At 47.8% G+C, this 21,273-nt stretch overlaps 1 protein-coding gene across 1 annotated transcript in view; it reads right to left on the bottom strand.

Annotated features, from left to right (window-relative positions):
- Positions 1–10,292: 10,292 nt before the first annotated feature.
- The window catches only part of BLMH (bleomycin hydrolase), a gene marked incomplete at its 5' end in the record, with an annotated part of 46,235 nt that continues 35,254 nt past the window's right edge, over positions 10,293–21,273 (bottom strand). The window contains one exon of the mRNA XM_080713997.1: positions 10,293–10,879. Coding sequence (XP_080570123.1) covers positions 10,728–10,879 — 152 coding nt within the window. The 3' untranslated portion in view covers positions 10,293–10,727. The remainder of the gene's footprint in view (positions 10,880–21,273) is intronic.

Here is a 21,273-nt window from a genome sequence, read left to right as displayed (position 1 = left end):
CCCCCCCCCCCAGCTCTGGATTCCACCCCAGCTGGCCTCATGTGTCTCAACTTTGTGTGTGTGTGGGGGGGGGTACTGGGGATTGAACTCAGGGGTGTTCCACCCTGAGCTACACCCCCAGCTCTTTTTACATTTTCTTTTTTACATTGAGATAGGGTCTTGCTAAGTTGCTGAGGCTGGCCTGGAACTTGCAATCCTCCTGCCCAAGCCTGCCCAGTGTCTGGGATTACAGGCGTGCGCCGGCTTCAATGTGATTTAGATATGGCTGTCCAGTCTCGTGGGTTTGTCAGCCTCTCCACTCCTGGCCTGCTTTCTGGGCGCCCTTGCCCCTCCCATGCTGCCCTCCCCGTATGGGTGCTGGTGTGGGCAGGGGGTTCTGGGTGCCTGCTGAAACCCCGGCTCTGACCCTTATCTGTGAGATAGCATGATAACAATGGTGGCCCCAGCCTGCTGTGGGGAGGGAGCCCCCTACCGTGCCCTTTTCTCCCAGGGGATGCCTAGCCCATCCTCTCTTTAGCTGGGGCCTCCCCAGGCATCTCCCGTCCTCTTGCTGCCTGGCTGAGGGGTGTTCAGAAAGGACACCAGCCACGCCTGCAGCGCATCCTCATCCCCACTGCCCCTCTGGCGTAGCACCAGATCGATCCAGGTGGCCACCCTCTATCCAACGAGTGTCTTCTCTTCCTCCTGCCACCCCCCAGGGTTGCTAAGAGTCTCACTACTACTTTCTGAGACTGTCTTTGAACCTGCAATCCTGTCTCAGCCTCCCAAGTACTGGGATTACAGGCATGGGCAACTGTGTATATCTTAAGAAGCACATTTAAATGTTTATATCTGACCGGGCGTGGTGGCGAACGTTTATAATCCCCGCGCTTGGGAGGCTGAGACAGGAGGATCACACGGGTTCGAAGCCAGCCTCAGCTATTTAGTGAGGCTCTCGGCAACTTAGTGAGACCCTGTTTCCAAATAAAGTATAAAATAGGTCTGGGAGTATAGCCTGGAGGCAGAAAGCCTCTGGGTTCCATCCCAGGACCACCAAAAAAAAAAAAAAAAGTTTATATCTGTCCACTTGCAATGCACCAAGAAGAACTCACTCCTGGAAGTCTCAACACCCAGTCGTGATTCTGCTGCTCTGTTTAGCCAGGCAAGAACAAAGCCTGTGGACCAAGCCTCTCCCTCTGGAAGCCCTCCTGCCCTCCATGTGACCTGCCTCTGCTCCAAGGCCCAGGAAAAGGCTGACAGCATGCCCAGTCCTTGCTCCATCCCATCCACATCCCCAAATCCTCTTTTTCCTGGTCCCCTCTGCGGCCGCGGTGACCCTGGGCTGATCCCTGCAAAGGTCCCTTGCAGCCACCTGTGCAGCCCGCCTGAGGGAGACGCAAGGTAAGGGGATTCCAGGGCAGCAGGGTGACCGCTGGGTGTGGGAGAGGAATGGCAGAGTCGGGCTTAGCACCAGGACGGAGGAAAACACTCACTCGGCGGTAGGTGGACTTTAGTTGCCTTCCCTGGCCCCTTCTCAACAATTCTTTATGAACCTAGACACAGAGAGGGTCAAGTGCTAAATACACCCCGTCCTCCCAGGGCAGGGAGAGGTGATGACTCGGGAAGGCAGTGTGGGTGGCTTCACCCCTTCAGTCTCCACAACTCTGAGCATTCCTCTTAGACTGCACCTTCGTGTGTGTGTGTGTGTGTGTGTGTGTGTGTGTGTGTGTGTGTGTATGTTGCTGGGGCTGGAACCCAGGGGCATTCTGCTTCTGAATTACATCCTCAACCCTATTGCACTTTTTTTCTTTTGTGTGTGGGGTTTGGGGATGAAACCCAGGGGCATTTGACCTCTGAGCTACATCCCCTGCCCTGTTTTTTATTCTTTATTTTGAAACAGGTTCTCACTGAGTTGCAGAGGGCCTCACTAAGTAGCTGAGGCTGTCCGCGAACCGTGATCCTCCAGTCTCAGCCTCCTGAATGCTGGGATTACAAGCGTGCGCCACCACACCCGGCTCTTATTGCACTTTTTAAATTGTTTATTTATTTATTACAGTACTGGGGATGGAACTTCAGGGCCATTCTACCTCCAAGCTACAGCCTTAGCCCTATTTTTTATTCTTTATTTTAAAACAGGATCTCACTGAGTTGCAAAGGGCCTCGCTAAGTAGTAGCCGAGGCTATCCTTGAGCTACAATCCTCCTGTCTCAGCCTCTCAAATACTTGCACTACCACGCCTGGCTCCCCCGGCCCACTTTTTATTTTGAAATGGATTCTCTCTAAGTGTCTGAGAGTTCCTTTAAGTTGCTGAGGCTGGCCTTGAACCTGTGATACTCCTGTTTCATCCTGCCCAGTACTGGGATTATAGGCATGCGCACTACCATGCCTGGCTTTAGACGGCTCCTTTACCGAAACAGTTCCAACACTGCATGCCCTGTGAGCACTCCAAACCTTCCCAGGACTACTGTCAGGCAAATCCTAATGCTAGTAAGAACAGCTAGACTTGTTAGTTTTTTGGTGGTGGTTCTAGAAATTGAGCCCAGGGGCGTTCTACCTGACCACATCCCCAGCCCTCTTATTTTTTACTTTGAGGCAGTGTCTTGCTAAGTTGCCCAGGTTCCCTGCAGCTTCCTTTCCCTCAGGGCAGCAGATTCCTTCTCCCTCGGTGCTGAAGACGGGGAAGGGGGGGGGGCAGAGTCCCCAGAAGGCCCGTGTGCTCCTGTCGGAGCACACCCCGCCCTCTAGACGCCCCAACCCTCAGGAGGCTCGGAGCCCCAGGGACAGGGTCTCGCATCTGCAACACTCAGCGTCCCGCAGACGACTCAGCAGCGAAGGGCCGGGAAGACACCGCTCCCTCTAGCCAGCACAGTGCTGCCAGAGGCTGGAGAGGAAATTCTGGTTATCAGCAAAGGCAGTTTTACAGGGGCTGATTTTATTGATAAATAAAGCAAAAATCAAAGCCCAGGTCAGGAGTTACTCCTGTTGAGAGTGAGCGGGCGGGGCTGATGTGTGGAGAGGTCTTCTAGTGTATAGAAGAAACAGGACAGAGCGTGCCTTGGTGGGGTGTCAGCAGGGGCAGGAGGGAGCCCCTTCCCCTGGACGCCCTTTTGTACTAATGTATTTGCCAGGTTCAGGTTATACTTTCATAAAACTTTGTCAGAAAAGCAACTTTTAAATTTTATTTTGGCCCTGTGGATGGAACCCAGTAGCATTCTATCTCTGAGCTACACTCCCAGCCCTTTTAATTTTTTATTTGGAGACAAGGTCTTGCTAAATTGCTAAATTTAGCAATTTAATTTAGCAATTTAAATTTAGCAAAAGGCTAAATTGCTGAGGGCCTTACAAAGTTACTGAGGCTGGCTTCAAACCTGAGTTCCTCCTGTCTTAGCCTCCCAAGTACTGGGATTATGGGTGTGCACCACCACACCTAATTATATTTAATACATTTTAATATAGGATTTCAATACAGGTAGGATGGAAACAAGCCCAGAGAGGCTGAATGACTCCTCTAGGGTTGCACAGCCTCTGCCTGGGAGGCCAGTTTGAGCTCGCGGGCTCTGCCCACTGGCTTGGGCTGATCTGAAGTAAGAAAGGCTCAGAAGTGAGAAAGCGAAGCCGGCTCTGTGGCTTTCTCCTCACCTCTCCTGCTCCCCTAGTGCAAGCAGCCTTCGAGGACTCCGGGCCTTTCTGTTAAGCATCTGCCGGGGCTTTGTTCTTGTCCCCGCCCCAGCCGGTTACAGGGGAGCAGACGTCAGATCTAAGTATAAACCTTTAAACGATCGTAGCTGTCGGAATGTAGGGCACGTTCAATCAGTCGTCCTCCTGGTATTTACTACCAGCCAGGCGCCAGAGCCCGGTGGGCAAGACGAAATCCCTGCCCTTGGGAAGCTGACAGGGACTATTGATTTGGGGGACAGCAATGAATATATAAATAAATAGGTAAATAAATAAATAAGTAAACAAGGTAATTTCAGAAAGTGATGTTAAGTACTGGGAAGAAAACAGACTCCAAGAACTGGCGGGCGGGTGACAGGTGCGGAGGGGAAGTCGGCTACTTAGGCAGGGCGGGGGAGCCTGAACTGAGTGACCAGAAGCCAGACACACAGGGCCCAGGGAGGCTGGGGCCGCAGGAGGCAGGGCTGGGGTGAGGCGTGAGGGCAAAGCAGGTGGGCGGCTGGCTGGAGCAGGGCCAGCTCGTGGGCTGGGTCCGGGGGGGGGGTGGTGAGCACAGTGGGGGCTGTGCATCCCCGAAGCTGAATGTGCCCAAGTAGAACTTAAACGGCTTCTGTTTAGACCAGTGGTTCATACGGCCCTGACAGGTGAGAAGCAGAAATGCAAGTTTCCCCCTGGGTTGCACATGCCAGGTGAGTGCTCTGCCACTCAGCCACAGCCCCAGCCCTGGGGCTTCGCTCTGTCCACCCTGTGCAGCTGTCCTATCCTTCTGTACAGCAGTTGCTGAAAGAAAGAAAAAAGAAAGAAAGAAGAAAGAAAGAAAGGAAGGAAGGAAGAAAGGAAGAGAAAGGAAGGAAGGAAGGAGTGAAGGAAGGAAGGGGCATAGTGATGCATGCCTGTAATCTCAGTATTTGCAAGGCTGAAGCATGAGGGCCTCACATTTGAAGCCAGTCTCAGCAATCAATTTAGCAGTACCCTCAGCACTTAGCAAGACCCTGTTTTGTTTTGTTTTGTTTGTTTTGTTTGCAGTGCTGGGGATTGAACCCGGGGCACTCTACCTATGATCTACAACCTCAGCCCTATTTTTTATTTTTTAAACATGGTCTCACTAAGTTGTGGAGGGTCTCACTAAGTAGCTGAGGCTGTCCATGAACCTCAATCCTCCTGTCTCAGCCTCTCAAATACTGGGATTACAAGCGTGCGCCACCACACCCAGTTAGCAAGACTTGTTTTTTAAATAGGGTTGGGGGTATATCTCAGAGATGAAAAGTCCTGGATTCAATCCCCAGTACAACACACACACACACACACACGCACACACACACGCACACTCATATCTGTCATGGGGTAACCTGAGAGATGGCTCCAGAGCCAATGCCATCCACATCAAGCTGTACCATGAAGCTAGGTTATCTCTCTTTCTTTCTCTTTATTAATTTATTTGTTTGTTTGTTTATTCGTTTATTTATTTGTGGTACGGTGGATTGAACCTGGAACATTCTATTTCTGAGCTACACTCCCAGCCCTATTTTATTTATTTTGAAACCAGGTTTCACTAAGTTGCTGAGGCTGTCTTTGAACCTTTGATCCTCCTGTCTCAGCTTCTCAAATACCAAGATTACAAGCATGTACCACCACAAACAGCGCTCTCTCTCTCTCTCTCTCTCTCTCAATATACATATATATATATATATATATATATATATATATATATATATGTGTGTGTGTGTATATATATATATACTTTTTTTTGGTGGTGGTACTGGGGTTCCTGGAAGCCCTTCTACCTCCGGGCTACACTCCCAGACCTATTTTTACATTTTTATTTGGAAACAGGGTCTCCTAAGCCAGCGCGCGGGGCTGGCTTCGAACCTGCGCGATCCTCCTGTCTCCGCCTCCCAAGCGCGGGGATTACAAGCGTGCGCCACCACAAACAGCTCTTATATTTTATTTGGATAGAGTCTAAGTTGCTCAGAGCCTCACTAAGTTGCTGAGGCTGTCCTCAAACCTGCGGCCCTCCCGACTCAGCCTCTTAAATCCTGGGTTACGTGTGCGCCATCGCGTCCAGCGGGAGCGAGCTTCTCTAGAGGAGTGAGAAGGACGTTCACGCAGGACCTGGGACAAGAGCGCAGGGGCTGCCGCCTCCACCAACCCTGCCCCCAAAGACCTGCCGGCAGGAGCGGCGGCTCCCCCTTCCTTCCTTTCCATCTGTGGCCATGTGTGAAGAAGTCTGAGAAGGGAGAGAAGCGCTGTGGCCAGTTTATTCCCAGTGGCCACCCATGAGGGGGCTCATCGGGACTGGCTGACGCATCCAGCTAAACTAAGGACCGCAGCCAGCGCTGGGAACGACGCCGCGCCCCTCCCGGAGGACAGGAGCGCAAGGCGCGCACCCTGCAGCGAGTCGCGCTAAGGGCTGACCCTGAGGGCCTGGGCTGGCTGGACCTTCCGGATGTCAGCCGGCGACCTCATGCTTAGGGCGGACAGTTTCACGAGGGCCTGTTTCCCAGCGCGCACGCGCGCACGCATTCGCGAGCTCCCCCAGCTCACACCTCCAGCAAAGCCCTCAGCCTTCTGTTTCTCCTCATGGGTGAAATGGCTTTTTAAGTATTTGCTTATGAAGATTATTATATTTTATACATTGATTGATTTGGTTTAGGACTTTTGCATCTACATTTAGGAGATTTGTATGTAAGTTTTTTTTTTTTCTATCTGTGTGTGTGTTACTGGGGACTGAACCAGGGGGTATTCTATCTCCAGGCTACACCCCAGACTTTTTATTTTTTGCTTTGAAACAGAGTCTTACTAGGTTGTTGAGTCCTGCTGTATTGCTGAGGCTGTTCTCGAACTTGCAATCCCGTCTCAGTCTCCCAAGTACTGGGACTACAGGTGTGCGCCATACCTGTCTCTTTTTTCCCTCCCATCTTTGTTCGGTTTATGTGAGGCCCATACATTCCTAAACCTATTGGCTGACCACCCCCTTTTCAAAACAAATGAACAAAAGGCTACTACCATCCCCTGGACTGTTCCGGCATCCCCGCCTCTGCGGGGTGTTAGCACTAACTTTGGGAATCTATGTCTAGGCTCATAAACTAGTTTTTCCTTTTGGGCTAATCAAGATTCCGCATAGACTTCCATGTCCCCGTTAGGGTGCCGGCAGCTCCACGGGCCAAGCACAGCCAGGAGTGAAAGTTACTAATGTCCTCGTGAGGGCCCAGTCTCCCCCTCTTCCTAACCTCTACACCATCGGCCATTTTTCCCTCTCCAGGGAAATCTTTAATGGGTGATGAAGGAGGGTGGTGACTCAGATGCCAGAGGAGGGAGGGATCTAACAGATACTCAGCCCTTCAGGCACCTCCTACCCCCAGTTCAGGAGGCCTGGCGCCGTCCCCTCTGAGCTTTGGCGCTGTGCATTGTAAATTGGCCGCTTTATCGCTGGCTTTTGCCACTGGCTCAGGAGTCAGCCTTTTCAGCCCGGCTACCCAACATCCCCTCTGCTTCCCAGCTTCAAACACGACTGTTGCCTGGTCTTCAAGAGCAGGTGGACTTACGTCAACATGTCTTCTCACCGTCGCTTAGTAGTTTGTCTCTTCCACATCTGCAAGCATCTATGATATCCTCCGTGTGTGTGTGTGTGTGTGTGTGTGTGTGTGTGTGTGTGTGTGTGAGAGAGAGAGAGAGAGAGAGAGAGAGAGAGAGAGAGAGAGAGGGGTATGGATGGAGAGATGCTGGGGAATGAACCTAGAGGCATTCTATCTCTGAGCTACAACCTCAGCCCTTTTCTTTTGATTTTGAAACAGGGTCTTACTACATTGCTGAGAGTCTAAGTTGCTGAGGCTGGCCTTGAACCCGTGGTCCTCCTGTCTCAGCCTTCCAAGTACTGGGATCACAGGTGGGCACCACCACACCCCAGTGCATGTGCTTTTTTTTTCTTGCTCAGTCTTGTTAAAGGCTTATTTAAAAAAAAAATAATGAGCTAACTTTTAGATTGGATTTTATGCTTAATTTCTGTACATATTTTCCTTTAGGTTTATTTTGCTGTTCAAATTTCTTGAAATAGCGTGGTGTGATGGCACACTTGTAATACCAGTACTTGGGGAGCTGAGACAGGAAGATCACAGGTTCGTGGACAGCCTCAGCTACTTAGTGAGGCCCACTGCAACTCAGTGAGACCCTGTTTCAAAGTAAAAAATAAAATAGGGCTGGGGGCGTACCTCAGAGGTAGAATGGCCCTGGGTTCAATCTCCAGTACCATTAAAAATAATTCTTCAAATAAATAGCTTAATCTTAAGCCTTATATTCTAATAAACACTATTGATATTTCATTTTTTATTTTTTTGGTGGTACTGGAGGTGGAACCCAGAGGCTTTCTACCTCCGGGCTATACTCTCAGACCCATTTTATATTTTTATTTGGAAACAGGGTCTCACTTAAATTGCTGAGAGCCTCACTTAAGTAGCTGAGGCTGGCTTTGAACCTGCGTGATCCTCCTGTCTCAGCCTCCCAAGCCTGGGGATTACAAGTGTGCGCCACCACGCCCGGCAAACACTATTGATATTTCAAATGCTATAAAAGTTCTTTAAGTACTGTTTTCGATACATCTTTTTTTGTGTGTGTGGTACTGGGGATTAAATCCAGGTGTTCTGGCCAGGCGTGGTGGCGCACCCTTGTAATCCCAGCATTCGGGAGGCGGAGACAGGAGGATCACGGTTTGTGGACAGCCTCAGTTACTTAGTGAGGACCCTTGCAACCCAGTACCGACCCCCCCAAAAAAAATCCAGGTGTTCTGCCTCTGAACTGTATCTCTAGCCCTTTTAAAATTATTAATTTTGGTACTGAGGATTGAACCCAGGGGTGTTCTACCTCTGAGCCACATCATAGGATAAATAAATTCATTTCTTGACACCTCACAGTAAACTACAGATTTTTTTTTTTTTTTTTTTTGCGGTACTGGGGATGGAACCCAGCCTTATTTATTTTTATTCTGTATTTGGAAAGAGGGTCTCACTGAGTTGCAAAGGACCTCATTAACTAGTAGCTGAGGCTGTCCTCGAACCGCGATCCTCCCATCTCAGCCTCCCAAATACTGGGATTATAAATGTGCGCCACCACGCCCAGCTCAGATCTTGTGTGTGTGTATGTGTGTGTGTGTGTGTGTGTGTGTGTGTGTGTGTGTGGTACTGGGGATGGAATCCAGGGGCCTTCTATCTCCAGGCTACACTCCAAGACCTACTTTTAATATTTTGTTTGGAAACAGGGTCTCACTAAGTTGCAGAGGGCCTAAGTAGCTGAGGCTGACTTCGAACCTGTGTGATCCTCCTGTCTCAGCCTCCCAAGTACTGGGATTACAAGTGGGCACCACCACACCCAGGTTCAGAGCCGTGAGAAGCTCTGCCCTGTAATCCTCCTGCCTCAGCCTCCCAAGTACTCAGACCTAGAATTCATTTTGAAACAGGGTCTTGTTACATTGCTGAGGGTCTAAGTTGCTGAAGCTGGTTTTGAACCCGCGATCCTCCTGCCTCAGCCTCCCAGGACTGGGGTCATAGGCGTGCACCATCAGGCCCCGCTTATTTCAACCTTTTCTTGAAAGAGTTTTACTGAATGGAGAGAATTCTAGGTTCACAGCGAGCTTCTCACGGCTCTTTAAAGCCTCTCACTGTTTTCTAGTACGTACAGTTGCTGCTGAGAAGTTCTCTGTCAATCTAATTGTCTTCATTTTGGAGGCTATCTGTCCTCTTCCTAGATGCTTTTAGTTTACTGTGATGTATCTAGAAATGAATTTATCCTGCTTCGAAAAGTCTTGCTGGAATATTAGAAACACTTTGGCTAAAGCTTGAACCTTTATCTAATTTTACTTGTAAAGTGCTCTGACAGACAACATCCCTTTCTAGGCCTGGGGAAATTCTTGGCAAGCCTGTCTTGGCGAGCCTGGCCAGCAGGAGTCCCAGGCACTGAAGGAATGGGACCAGGGCTCTGCTCCTTTGCAGCCCATGAGCTGGCCTAGAGCGTCACCTGCGCTCCAGCTCATTCGAAGGCTGCCCGGCAGGCACAGCCTCACTTCTCACCCTCCTAGGGACCAGAGCTGGGCTGGTGACACGGCGGGGCGCTGGGAGCACTAGGGAGGGCCGGTGTGAGCAGGACCAGACACCCACCGAGGAGCTGAGGCAGGGGCCCTGAGTGCCTCCTGCCTTTTACTTTGGAAAACAAGCCACCTGGTTGCTTTCATTTGTAGCTAAATAAATACTTTTTGGATCAAATAAGCCAACACATTCTCATTTAGCAAAGTGTTTTATTCAAAAGCTTCTCAGCACCATCTAGTTGTCAGAAAGAATGAATATGACCTTTTCTTGCCCGCCCAACCCCCAACTCAGAGGCAGAGGTTGAAATTTGGCTGGAGCTCCGCCTAATGATTCCAGCAGAAATCATGATAAGGTTTTGGCTGTTCTCTGGCCCACCTTGTCTAAGCTAAGCCTCCGTTTAACCTGACTCAGCAGAGCTGCGCCCAGGGATCAGAACAGGGAGGAGCCATGTCAGACCCCAGCAACCTCCTGTTCGTGGCCTGGGAGGCCGCATGCTGACGCGGGAGCTCAAATCTCAGGCAGCCCTAACCCGCTGTAAGCTAGGAATAAGGAGCGCTAGGTCTCTCCATACACCTCGGCTGCTCATCCCCGCCTCTTACCGCAGCAGGCATGGAAGGCCTTTTTGTGTATGTGGTAGCGGGGACTGAACTCAGGGCCTCATTCATGCTAGGCAAGGTCTACCCCTGAGCGTTACCCCAGCCCCCAGAAGACCTTTAGGACAGAGTTAAGACAATTACAACTGATTAGAACGCTAAGAGATCCTGAGCTGTTGGAGATGAGTAGAGAATATGACCTGATCTTTCCCACTGTTTTTCTTTATGAATATTTTGTTTCAGCATAAAGCACATTTTCCCAAAGAGGCTCCTGGAGGAGACTGGGAATCCAAGCTGACTGTGTCCTGCGGGGACACAGCTGCCTGTGTAACTTGGCTCCAGTCCCTGATCTGTCCTTTGCAGCTTCGTCAGGTCCCATGGGAGGAGGAAGGGGCTGGAGGCCGCATCACTTGGCCAAAGCCCCCATGGGGTCCCACGCCGGCAGGACGATGGGCTCCTGCTCTAACACAGCCAGCACCTCTTCTGGGACGTGCTTCCTGTCCACCACCACTTCGTAGACGTACTGGGAGAACCACTCGTCGGTCATGCACAGGTAACCTGCGAAGAGAGCAGGAATCTGTGAACTGAGAGGGCGGGCGAAGGGCAGGCCCGGGTGGGTGCCACGAAGACGCCTTTTACAAGGCTAACGTTTGCACCTATTCTTCAGCTTTCCCCCTACAATCAAGTAATTGAAGTCTTATTAGTACTCCAGTGAGCAGACAGGACAGGCAGGGCTGCATTTTTACCAGTTAGAAAGCTGGGACTCAGTCGGGCATGGTGGCGCACGCTTGTAATCCCAGCATTCGGGAGGCTGAGACCAGAGGATCGTGGTTCGCGGACAGCCTCAGCTACTTAGTGAGGCCCTCTGCAACTCAGTGACACCTGGTGTGCTATCATGCCTAGCTTTCTCTTATACGCTTAAAATGAGGACTCCAAGGGTCAGGCGTGGTGGTGCACACTTGTAATCCCAGCATTTGGGAGGCTGAGACAGGAGGATCGCAGACAGCCTCAGCTACTTAGTGAGGCCCTTTGCAACTCAGTGAGACCCTGTTTCAAAAATAAAGAATAAAAAATAGGGCTGGGGTGTAGCTTGGAGGTAGAATGACCCTGGGTTCCATCCCCAGTGCCTCAAAAAAAAACCAAAAAACAAAACAACTCATTTAAAAATATAAATTAAAAATGTTAATACAAATATTTTTAGAAAAAATAATTATATTCTTCAAAATAAGAACAGTTTTAGTTAGAACAGTAGCACTGTTTTTTCATTTCAATGTCTGGCTTCATAGAAGACAGCTGAATTCTTGTGTCTTTGCTTAACCTGTAAGAATCTGCTATTTTGTCGAAGTGGATGAAGAAAATCCAGCCTCACACTGGTGTGTTGTTGGTGAAGGAAAGACCCTCTGAACCCTCTAAAAGGGTCCCTGGCACTCACGGGGCCTCAGTCCATACTTTGGGAACTGCTGCTCTTGCTTAAGACTGCTTTATTAATCTTTTTTTTTTTTTGGCGGTACTGGGGATGGAACCCAGGGGCATTCTACCTCTGAGCTATACCTCCAGCCCTATTTTTTATTCTTTGTTTTGAAGCAGGGCCTCACTGAGTTGCAAAGGGCCTAACTAAGAAGCCGAGGCTGTCCATGAACCTCGATCCTTCTGTCTCAGCCTCCTGAATGCTGGGATTACAAGCGTGCACCACGACATCTGGCTAAGACTGCTTTAAATAATTAAAAGGCAACAGTTTGGAAGCTAAATGATACGACAGAGTACATCATTAAATTGAAGACACTGCTTGGGTGTGCCCAATTCCACTTTCTACCTTTGACAGAAGTCAGGTAGCTCACTCTGATGTGATGCATGTTTACCCTTAAGAGACAATACCCTGCAGAAGTGCTTGAGGGGCCTGGGGCCTAGCTCAGCGGTACAGCGCTTGCCTAGTGTGTGAGGCCCTGGGTTCCACCTCCGCACTACAAAATACAAAAACAGCAAATAAATCAAGGAAGTGCTGGAGGCCAGTGCTCTGGTCTGTCCCCATCACACACCCAAAGCCCCCAGCTTTGCTTGGGTTAGTCAGTCAGGACCTGATGTCATCTACACCAGCGCCTCCTGGTTCTAGCAACCTAAGCTCTGTCAGGTGAAGAGCAACCAAGTCCACTTCCTGCTGCACTGCAAGGATTTGCTTCCCATGAAACTCAAGTCTCTGCCTTCTCCAAAGGAGCTGTGGGAGGGCAGGCAGCAGGATGCCTGCACCACACCACTGAGGTGTCAGCCCTCTTCCCTGCCACCAGGCTGGATGTGCCCCGCAGCAGCACTGGGCAGGACAGAGGCAGCCTCATGTAATAAAGCTCTGTGTCCTCATAACAATCCTATCAACATACGATCAAATGAATCTTCAAAGAAAGCCCAGAGAAAATGGACAAGAAGTACATCTACACTATCTTGTTCCAAAGCAGATCAGATTAAGTTCTCACAAATTAAAACTCCTATCAACTGTAATGCGCTGGTTCAATGTCCCCGCCAAGAGGACCTGCCTGATTAGTGTCTCTCTTCAGGATATGAATTCTCTGGGGGCCACAAAAACCTCACGGTCTAGGTGGTTGCCAAGTAATTGCACCCTGAGCAGATAACGGACTGTGGCTGCTCTAACTGTTGACACCGCATCTTGGAGTTTGACTGAGATTAGGATCAGTGTCTGAACCTGGGCTGCCTGAGGAGCAGGGCAGTGGCGGGCACAGTGGTAGTGGACTGAGGAAGGCCACGGTCCCAGCCCTTGAAGCTAGTGTGAGCACTCTGGCCATGAACAAGGGCACTCCTCAAGGAAGAAGGAAAAGAAGGCAAAATGGGACCCCAAGACTAACACTGAGGAAAATACATAAGATAAATGAATTAAAAAGGTCAACTGTAGCCGGGTGTGGTGGCACATGCTTATAATCCCAGCATTTGGGAGGCTGAAACAGGAGGATTAGGGTTCGCAGACAGCCTCAGCTACTACTTAGTGAGGTATTTTACAACTCAGTGAGACCTTGTTTCAAAATAAAGAATAGGAAGCCGGGCGTGGTGGCGCACGCTTGTAATCCCAGCTTTTAGAAGGCTGAGACCTGAGGATCATGGTTTGCGGACAGCCTCAGCTACTTAGTGAGACCCTTCACAACTCAGTGAGACCCTGTTTCAAAATAAAGAGTAAAAAAATTGGAGGGGGTGTAGCTCGGAGGTCAAATGCCTCTGGGTTCCATCCCTAGACCTGCAAAAAATAAAAAAATAAAAAACAAATAAATTCAAAAAAACAAATAAAGAACAGGGCTGAAGGTGTAGCTCAGAGGTGGAATGTCCCTGGGTTCCCTCCCCAGTACCACACACACACAAAAAGTAAACTCTAGAAACTAAGGTGAAATTTAAATTTTGATGTCTTACATGGAATGAGAAAGAAAATAAGTGACCAGTCCCTCAAAGAAACTGGCAATGTATTTTTTAAGAGAAAGAGCAGGATCTGTCGGAACAGTGAGAAGGAAAGGCTGGCCAGAGAAAACAGTTTTCTGAAGTCCTGCCAGGGATTTATACCTCTCAAACTAGATAAGGTGACAAATTTCATTTATGAATATTGCTTAGGCATTTAAAAAACATGCGTTTTGCTGAACTAGGGATTGAACCCAGGAATATTCTACCTCCAAGATACACCCCCAACCTGATTTTATTTTTATATTGGAACAGGGTCTCACTAAGTTGATGAGTCTCACTACTTGCTAAGGCTGTTCTTGAACCTGTGATCCTCCTTCTCTCAGCCTCCCAAGAACTGGGATTACAAATATGCACCACACTGGCTGCATTTAAAATATTTTGTATTTCTGTTGTCTTTGCTCTGTGAGGTATTTTCAGTAACAGATGACTGTGATTAATTATTATTTTGTTATTTTTAAAAAATATTTGAGATATAAAATAGGTCTGGGAGGGTAGCCCGGAGAAGGGTTTCCAGGAATGCTAGTACCACTAAAAAAAAAAAAAAAAAAAAAAAAAAAAAAAAAAAAAATTGATAAAACCAAGTTATCTGTTCTGCTCTGGTGGATGGTCTAGAAGCATGGACCAAAGGAAGCTGACGGCAGACCTCAGGAAGTCAACGCCACTCTCTCAGCCGGGGGTCCTAACTGAAGGCTGAAGGCTCCAGCAAGGAAAGCAAACCCGTGCTGCCCTCCCTTTGTGTGAGAGCACTGGAGACCGAACCCAGGTAATCTACCTTTGAGCTACACCTCCAGCCCTTTTATTTTACTTTGGTACTGGAGGTTGAACTCAGAGGCAGTCTATCTCTGAGCTATACAACCAGCCCTATTTTAATTTTCATTCTGAAACAGGGTCTCACTAAACTGCCAAGAGACCTTGCTAAAATGCTGTTGCTAAGGGTGGCCTCGAACTTATGATCCTCATGTTTCAGCTTCCCAGGTACTGGGATTGCAGGCTTACGCCACTATGCTTGGTGACCTTTTCATTTTTATTTTGAGCCAGGCTCTTGCTAAATTTTGCTTAGACTGGCCTTGAGTGTGTGATCCTCCTTCTTCAGCTTCTCAGGTTGCAGTGATTACAGGGGTGTCCATCACACCTCCTACATTACTTGACTCACATTCTCTCTTTTTGTAGTACTGGGATTAAAAGTGTATGCCAGCTGGGCGTGGTGGCACAGGCTTGTAATCCCAGCATTCGGGAGACTGAGACAGGAGGATCCGGGCTCACAGCCTCAGTGAGACCGTTTCAAAATAAAGAATAAAAAGCAGGGCTAGAGGTATAGCTCGGAGGTAGAACAACCCTGGATTCCATCCCCAGTACCACAAAACAAAACAAACAAAAAAAGTGTGTGCCATCATGCCTGGCTACTTGTCTGACATTCTAAATTTCCTATTATAGAATAAGAAACCACCTCATTATTGAACAATAGCCAATCATTTAAAATGAAGTTACGCCGGACGTGGTGGCGCACGCTTGTAATCCCAGCATTCGGGAGGCTGAGACCGGAGGATCGTGGTTCACAGCCAGCCTCAGCTACTTAATGAGGCCCTCTGCAACTCAGTGAGACCCGGTTTCAAAATAAAGAATATAAAAATAGGGCTAGGGGTGTAGCTCAGAGGTCGAATGCCCCTGGGTTCCATCCCCAGACCTACAAAAAAAGGGAAAAAAACAAAATAAATAAAATGAAGTTACAAAGATTAGCAATGTACAAAGGTTGAGTGATAAAAGTATATAAAATGGTATAACCTATATAATTACAATTATATTAACACAGATGAACATAAAAGCAATTACAAAATGATAATTTTTAAATCTATTTTTTTGTAGTCCTGGGGATAGAACCCAGGGGCTTTCAGGCTACACTCCCAGACCTATTTTATATTTTATTTGGAAACAGGGTCTCACTAAGTTGCTGAAAGCCTCACTAAGTAGCTGAGGCTGGCTTCAAACCTGTGCGATCCTTCTGTCTCAGCCTCCCAAGCGCGGGGATTACAAGCGTGCGCCACCACGCCCGGCTAAAATGGTAATTTTGAATAAAGGTAAGTGACTTTTCTCCCCCAAATTTCTAAAATGTCAAATTGCTTTCTGACACCTTAAACATTATACAAAGAATTCAATCTCATTATAAAAAAATTTTGAAGCATAATAAGGGAAGGAGGAGAAGATAAGTCTAAAAACTGCCTACAACCTAGGGATAAAACTTATTCAAATTTTACAAACCTTCTTTGATAGTTTCTACATGTAGATTCTACATGTTTCATTAAAACAATATATCATATGTGCTCTTTTATTACAAAGTACCACACATGTTGCTTTTCTAATTAATATTTTCATTTTAATAAAGAAAAATAGCTACCTACACCCTAATTTTTATGTGTGTGTGTGTGATACTAGAGATTGAACCCAGGGGCATTCTACCTCCTAGATACATGCCCTGCCCTATTTTATTTTTTATTTTGAGGCAGGGTCTTACTAAGTTATAGAGGGCCTTACTAAGTTGCTGAGGCTGGCCGAGAACCTGCGATCCACTTGTCTCAGCCTCCCAAGCACTGGGATTACAAGCGTGCACGACCACACTTGGTTCACATCATAATTTTTGAGTGTTGAATCTGCATGATTAAATCAAAATATGTTTAACCAATCACCTATTGTTGGAATACAGATTGTTAATAAATATTTCTGTAACTAAATCTTTTTTATTTTTTGGTGGGTCTGGGGATGGAACCCAGGGGCATTCGACCTCCGAGCTACACCCCCTGCCCTATTTTTTATTCTTTATTTTGAAACCGGGTCTCACGAGTTGCAAAGGGCCTCACTGCTGTCCGCGAACCGCGATCCTCCAGTCTCAGCCTCCCGAGTGCTGGGATTACAAGTGTGCGCCACCACGCCCGGCTTAACTAAATCTTTATACATATTCATATTATTTAATTTTCTTATAGCTTCACCAATACTTGCTATATATAATTACCAACTTTCTTTTGGGTCCAACTGAACCTTTTTATAAGTTTGTATAGTTTTTTTTTATGAAGTACCTGTTTGAGATATCTGCCCATTTTTTAATTAGTGACCAATAATAGCACACTCTAAATTTATACTGGCTGCAAACTTTTCTTCCTATTATGTATATGCCTTTTAATTTAGCTTACATCTTCTGGCCTACTAAAATTTACTGTTCTTATAAAGTCTTATTTATTAATATTTTCTTTATAAAAGAAGTCCTTTTTGGTTTCTAACTTCAACTTTATTCTTGCATTTTCCTGCTTTTATAATGAAAAAATAAACAAAAAAAAGTAGGGAAAGTGGTAAAAAAAAAATCATGAGAAACAGTCTTAATGTAAAACCCTACAGGTTCACTGAGGCCTGGGCACATCTAGTCCCCAAACAAAATAATAATTTCAATATATAATTAAGTGCCAAATGTGAACCCCTGTAGTTGGGTCCCCATGTGTGAAACGTGTTAGTCTGTTGCAAATGTGCGAAGTGATACAATCCTATGAAACTGAAGTTGGCAGAATCTAGAAAAATCCCAGGTGCATTTCCCCCTCCACTAGGCAATGCCGGCTCCAGGGCGGCACCCTATGTGCGCAGAGCTGCACCCACACAGTATGTATTTACTCATGAGTCCTAACCGTTACATGCATTCAGCACTCAGGAGGGCGAGGCACTGTCCCACACACTGAACACACATTAACTCATGCAGCAGGGTTTGTAAAGCGACAGAATGAAAACCATTCAATTCCACTGCTAAGAGAACTGGCTATAAACCTGGTCCATCCTGACAATGGAAGCCACTGATGTGGAAACGCCAAGGCGCACCTCCAAGAAGGGGGAGAAACATGGGCGGGGGAGACAGGCCACCTCTCGCAGAAGAAGCAAGAGTGGATTTATAAACACACGTGTGTGCATGTGTGAGTGCACACACAGGAGTGGAAAGGTGCAGCAGAGATGAAAAGGAATGCCAGCCCTCGAGGGGAGGAGAGGGACTGGAGTGGAGAGTGACGGAAATGAAAGCAAGATTCCTTCCTATGTAACTTTTGTGTTTTGATTTTAGAACAATGCAATTTTATTATTCAAATAATTATAGCAAACAATATCTACACACATTGTGGGGAACTTTCACTTCATAATGCTTTGAATTTTTTTAAGCATTTAGGGAAGTGGGGGCAAAGTTGAAGAGAAGGCCATGAGAAAGGGGTTACATTTCAGAGAAAGGATCTAGAATGGTCCATTTCTAGAAGTGGAAAGTGGCCCACATGCTTTGATTTTAACCCTCACAGCAACACCGAGGCAGGCAGGGTTGACTTCAGTAGTCTAACCACACAGCCAGGAAGCAAAGCCCACATCAACCCAGGTCTTAATTCCATAGGGCTCCGGCTTCCTCAAATAGAGCTCTCAGCAGCACAGAGCCCTGACAGTAGTTACGGCTTGAGTGACAGAGGAGACTATCAATCTATCTCAGGACCTGTCTGGAGTCAACCCTGTGTGCTCATAACGCCATGTCAACAGCCAGGAACAGTTTCCATAAGGTCCATTATGAGGTATTTGGTCTCTAAATCAGAGCTGCCTCATGTCTTAAGTGTGTGCATTTAGAAAGAGGAGAATGGAATGGGCTAGAGGTAAAAAAAAAAAAAAAAAAAAAAAAGCCTGGGGAAAAGAACCAAACAACTATTTTCAATTATGACTGCATTTGGACAATGATCTGAGGAGGCTCCTTCTTCCTCCAGAATAAACATAAAGTCTGGCTCTGGGGTGAGGACACATTTATGTTTGTGAACCTTTTGTTGATTAAAGAAGAGATACTCGCAGAGCCGGATATTACTGGTGGCCTCTCTCAGAAACAAAGGCTACAGAAGGTACTGTTTCCCTAGTAAGGATACCAGAAAAAACTCGTAGTGGAAAATGCAGTGGGGAAAAGGAGATGTTGGGGCTTGTGGTTTGCATTTTTTTAAGCCATCAAGCCACAATAAAGTTCAGCCAGCAGACACGCACATGTCCTACGGAAGTGTCCTCTACTAAGGAGCCCAGAAAGAGCCCAGTGACCGCAGGGCTGGCTTCTCCTTCCCCAGCTGGTGAGCACACCGGCTCAGGCATGATCTCTGACGTGGAACCAGCAGAGGAAAGCACAAAGTGCGATGTCATCCAAGGGTCTGTTTTCTCACCAAGTCTCAATGACTTCTCTCTGACCCCAGGACTAACACTACTTCTATTTGTTTCAGGCTAAGCCTGCTTTTTGGTCTTTCCTCAAAAGCTCCATGGATGGCAGGCTGTATTATTTCTTGGCTTCATGCCTTTGACCTGTCCGCAGCATGCTCCTTATGCCAAGAGTTGCCCTTCTCAACTATCTCCCTGGCTGGCCTTCAAACCGTTCCAAAAAAGCCACAAGCCTAACAGGAAGCCCTAACCTTCCTAAAGCTGGCTCAGCCTTGAGAAGCCCCAAGGAGAAGCTGCAGTTCCAGTGGTTCGCCCTCTCCCTGCCAACCGTTCCCTGAGCTTCCTCCAGTGCTCATGTGTCGTATGTGTGGATGGAGATCTACCGCCTCAATCTCCCCTGCTCCCGTACCTAGCATCTGAAGGAGCTGGGTACCAAAGTCCTGTGAACTGGATGGCTGGGCTAGTTAGCACCCTACCTGTCCTAAAGCGTCCTAACCACCCTCAAGTCCAGCCCCACATCTCCCCCCGCTTCGCTTCCTGTCTGCCGCACTATATCACTAAGCACCACCACATTCTCCCTGACACCGTGTCCTCTGGCTTCTGGGGCCCCTCTCCATCCCTCGCCCTCCCAATAACCTTCACCTAGAAGTCCTCCTACTGCCTCCCTGCTGAGGGCTCTGCCTGGTGCTTCCTCTTTATCTGTCGTCTGCCTTCTTGGAGACAGCAGCCCTCTTTGCGTTTCTCGGTCTATTTATCCTATATCTTACAGTCTGCGGAGCACACCACGAATGCCACTTCTGTCACATCACAGCCCCTTTCAAATCCCGTTCCCGTGTCCCAGGTGATGCGGTATAAATTCCTCTGAGGGCCAGAGATGTTCATTCTGGCACAGCTCGTGCACGGTTCCCTGCATCCTGTCAATAAACGTGAGCTGATGCCATGGCTAATGGTTTTTCCTCAGCACCAGGCTTATTCATCTCTGTACTTCCTCCCATGAAACTAAACCCATACAACCAGATCCCTCCAGCGACGCATCACAGTGGCCATGCTGGCGGGGGCTCTTGCGAGATCGGTGCGATCAGCTTTGGGCGAGTTAGACAGCTCTCCTCTGGAAGGGGAGGGGAGGGAGCCTGCTGTTCTTGCTCCTGCTCACCTTAGGCCACAGCTAGCACTCGCAGAGCGAAGTGACAGCTAGGAGTCTTGAGTACTTCTGTGTCTGACACGGCTCTCACTTCAACCTGTGAAGCAAATGTGTTATCCCTGTTTTACAGATGAGAAGGCTGAGGCTTGGAAGGCTAAGTACTATGACCAAGGTTAGAGCCAGGTGGAAGTGCAAGCATGCATACCTGAGTCACATAGGCCATTTGGTTAATGAAGACAGACAATAAAAAGTACTCAGAAGGAACTCAGGTATCTAGTTCTGATGGCAGCAGCACTTTCCTCAAGCCTGGAGAGACCCGAAAACTCTGACGTAATACTCGTGCACCTTGCCTTTTTAAAGGAAATTAGAAATCTGGGTTTTTTTTTTTTTTTTTTTTTGTGGGTCTGGGGATAGAACCTAGGGGCATTAGACCTCCAAGCTACACCTCCTGCCCCATTTTTTATTCTTTATTTTGAAACCGGGTCTCACTGAGTTGCAGAGGGCCTCACTAAGTAGCTGAGGCTGCCTGTGAACTGCGATCCTCCGGTCTCAGCCTCCCGAATGCTGGGATTACAAGCGTGCGCCACCACGCCCGGCTGAAATCTCTATTTTTAGTTCATATAATTTATCTTTTTTTCTTTCCTTCGTTTTGGGAACTGGGGATGGGACCCAGGGGAGTTCTACCTCTGAGCTACACTGCCAGCCCTCTCATTTTTTATTTAGAATTGATGAGGCCGGCTTCTAACCTGCAATCCTCCTGGATTACAAATACTGGATAACTGGCGTGCACCACTGTGTTCGGCTTACAATTTATTCTTGTTTCACCAAGTGCAATTCAACACTGCCTATAATTTATATTATCTGACCTAGAAATCCAGATGTGAACCACAGACAGATCAGCAAATAATTATTCTTATAAATCATATATACTTTCAGGAACTCTGTGAGACCTGAATTCCAATTCTATTCCAGATCCAGAACAACCTAAATAAGTCAAAACCTTTCAATAGCTGGGTGTGGTGGCGCACACTTGTAATCCCTGAGCTTGGGAGGCAGAGACAGGAGGATTGCGCTGGTTCGGAGCCAGCCTTGCTGGCTTAAGAGACCCTGTTTCCACATAAAAAAGTATAAAAATAGGTCTGGGAATGTAGCCCGGGGGAGTGTAGCTGGAGGT

Source organism: Muscardinus avellanarius (genome assembly GCF_963383645.1).
Source record: "Muscardinus avellanarius genome assembly, chromosome: 16".
In the NCBI taxonomy this organism is placed as follows: Eukaryota; Metazoa; Chordata; class Mammalia; order Rodentia; family Gliridae; genus Muscardinus; species Muscardinus avellanarius.
This window is presented reverse-complemented; position numbering and strand designations above follow the sequence as displayed.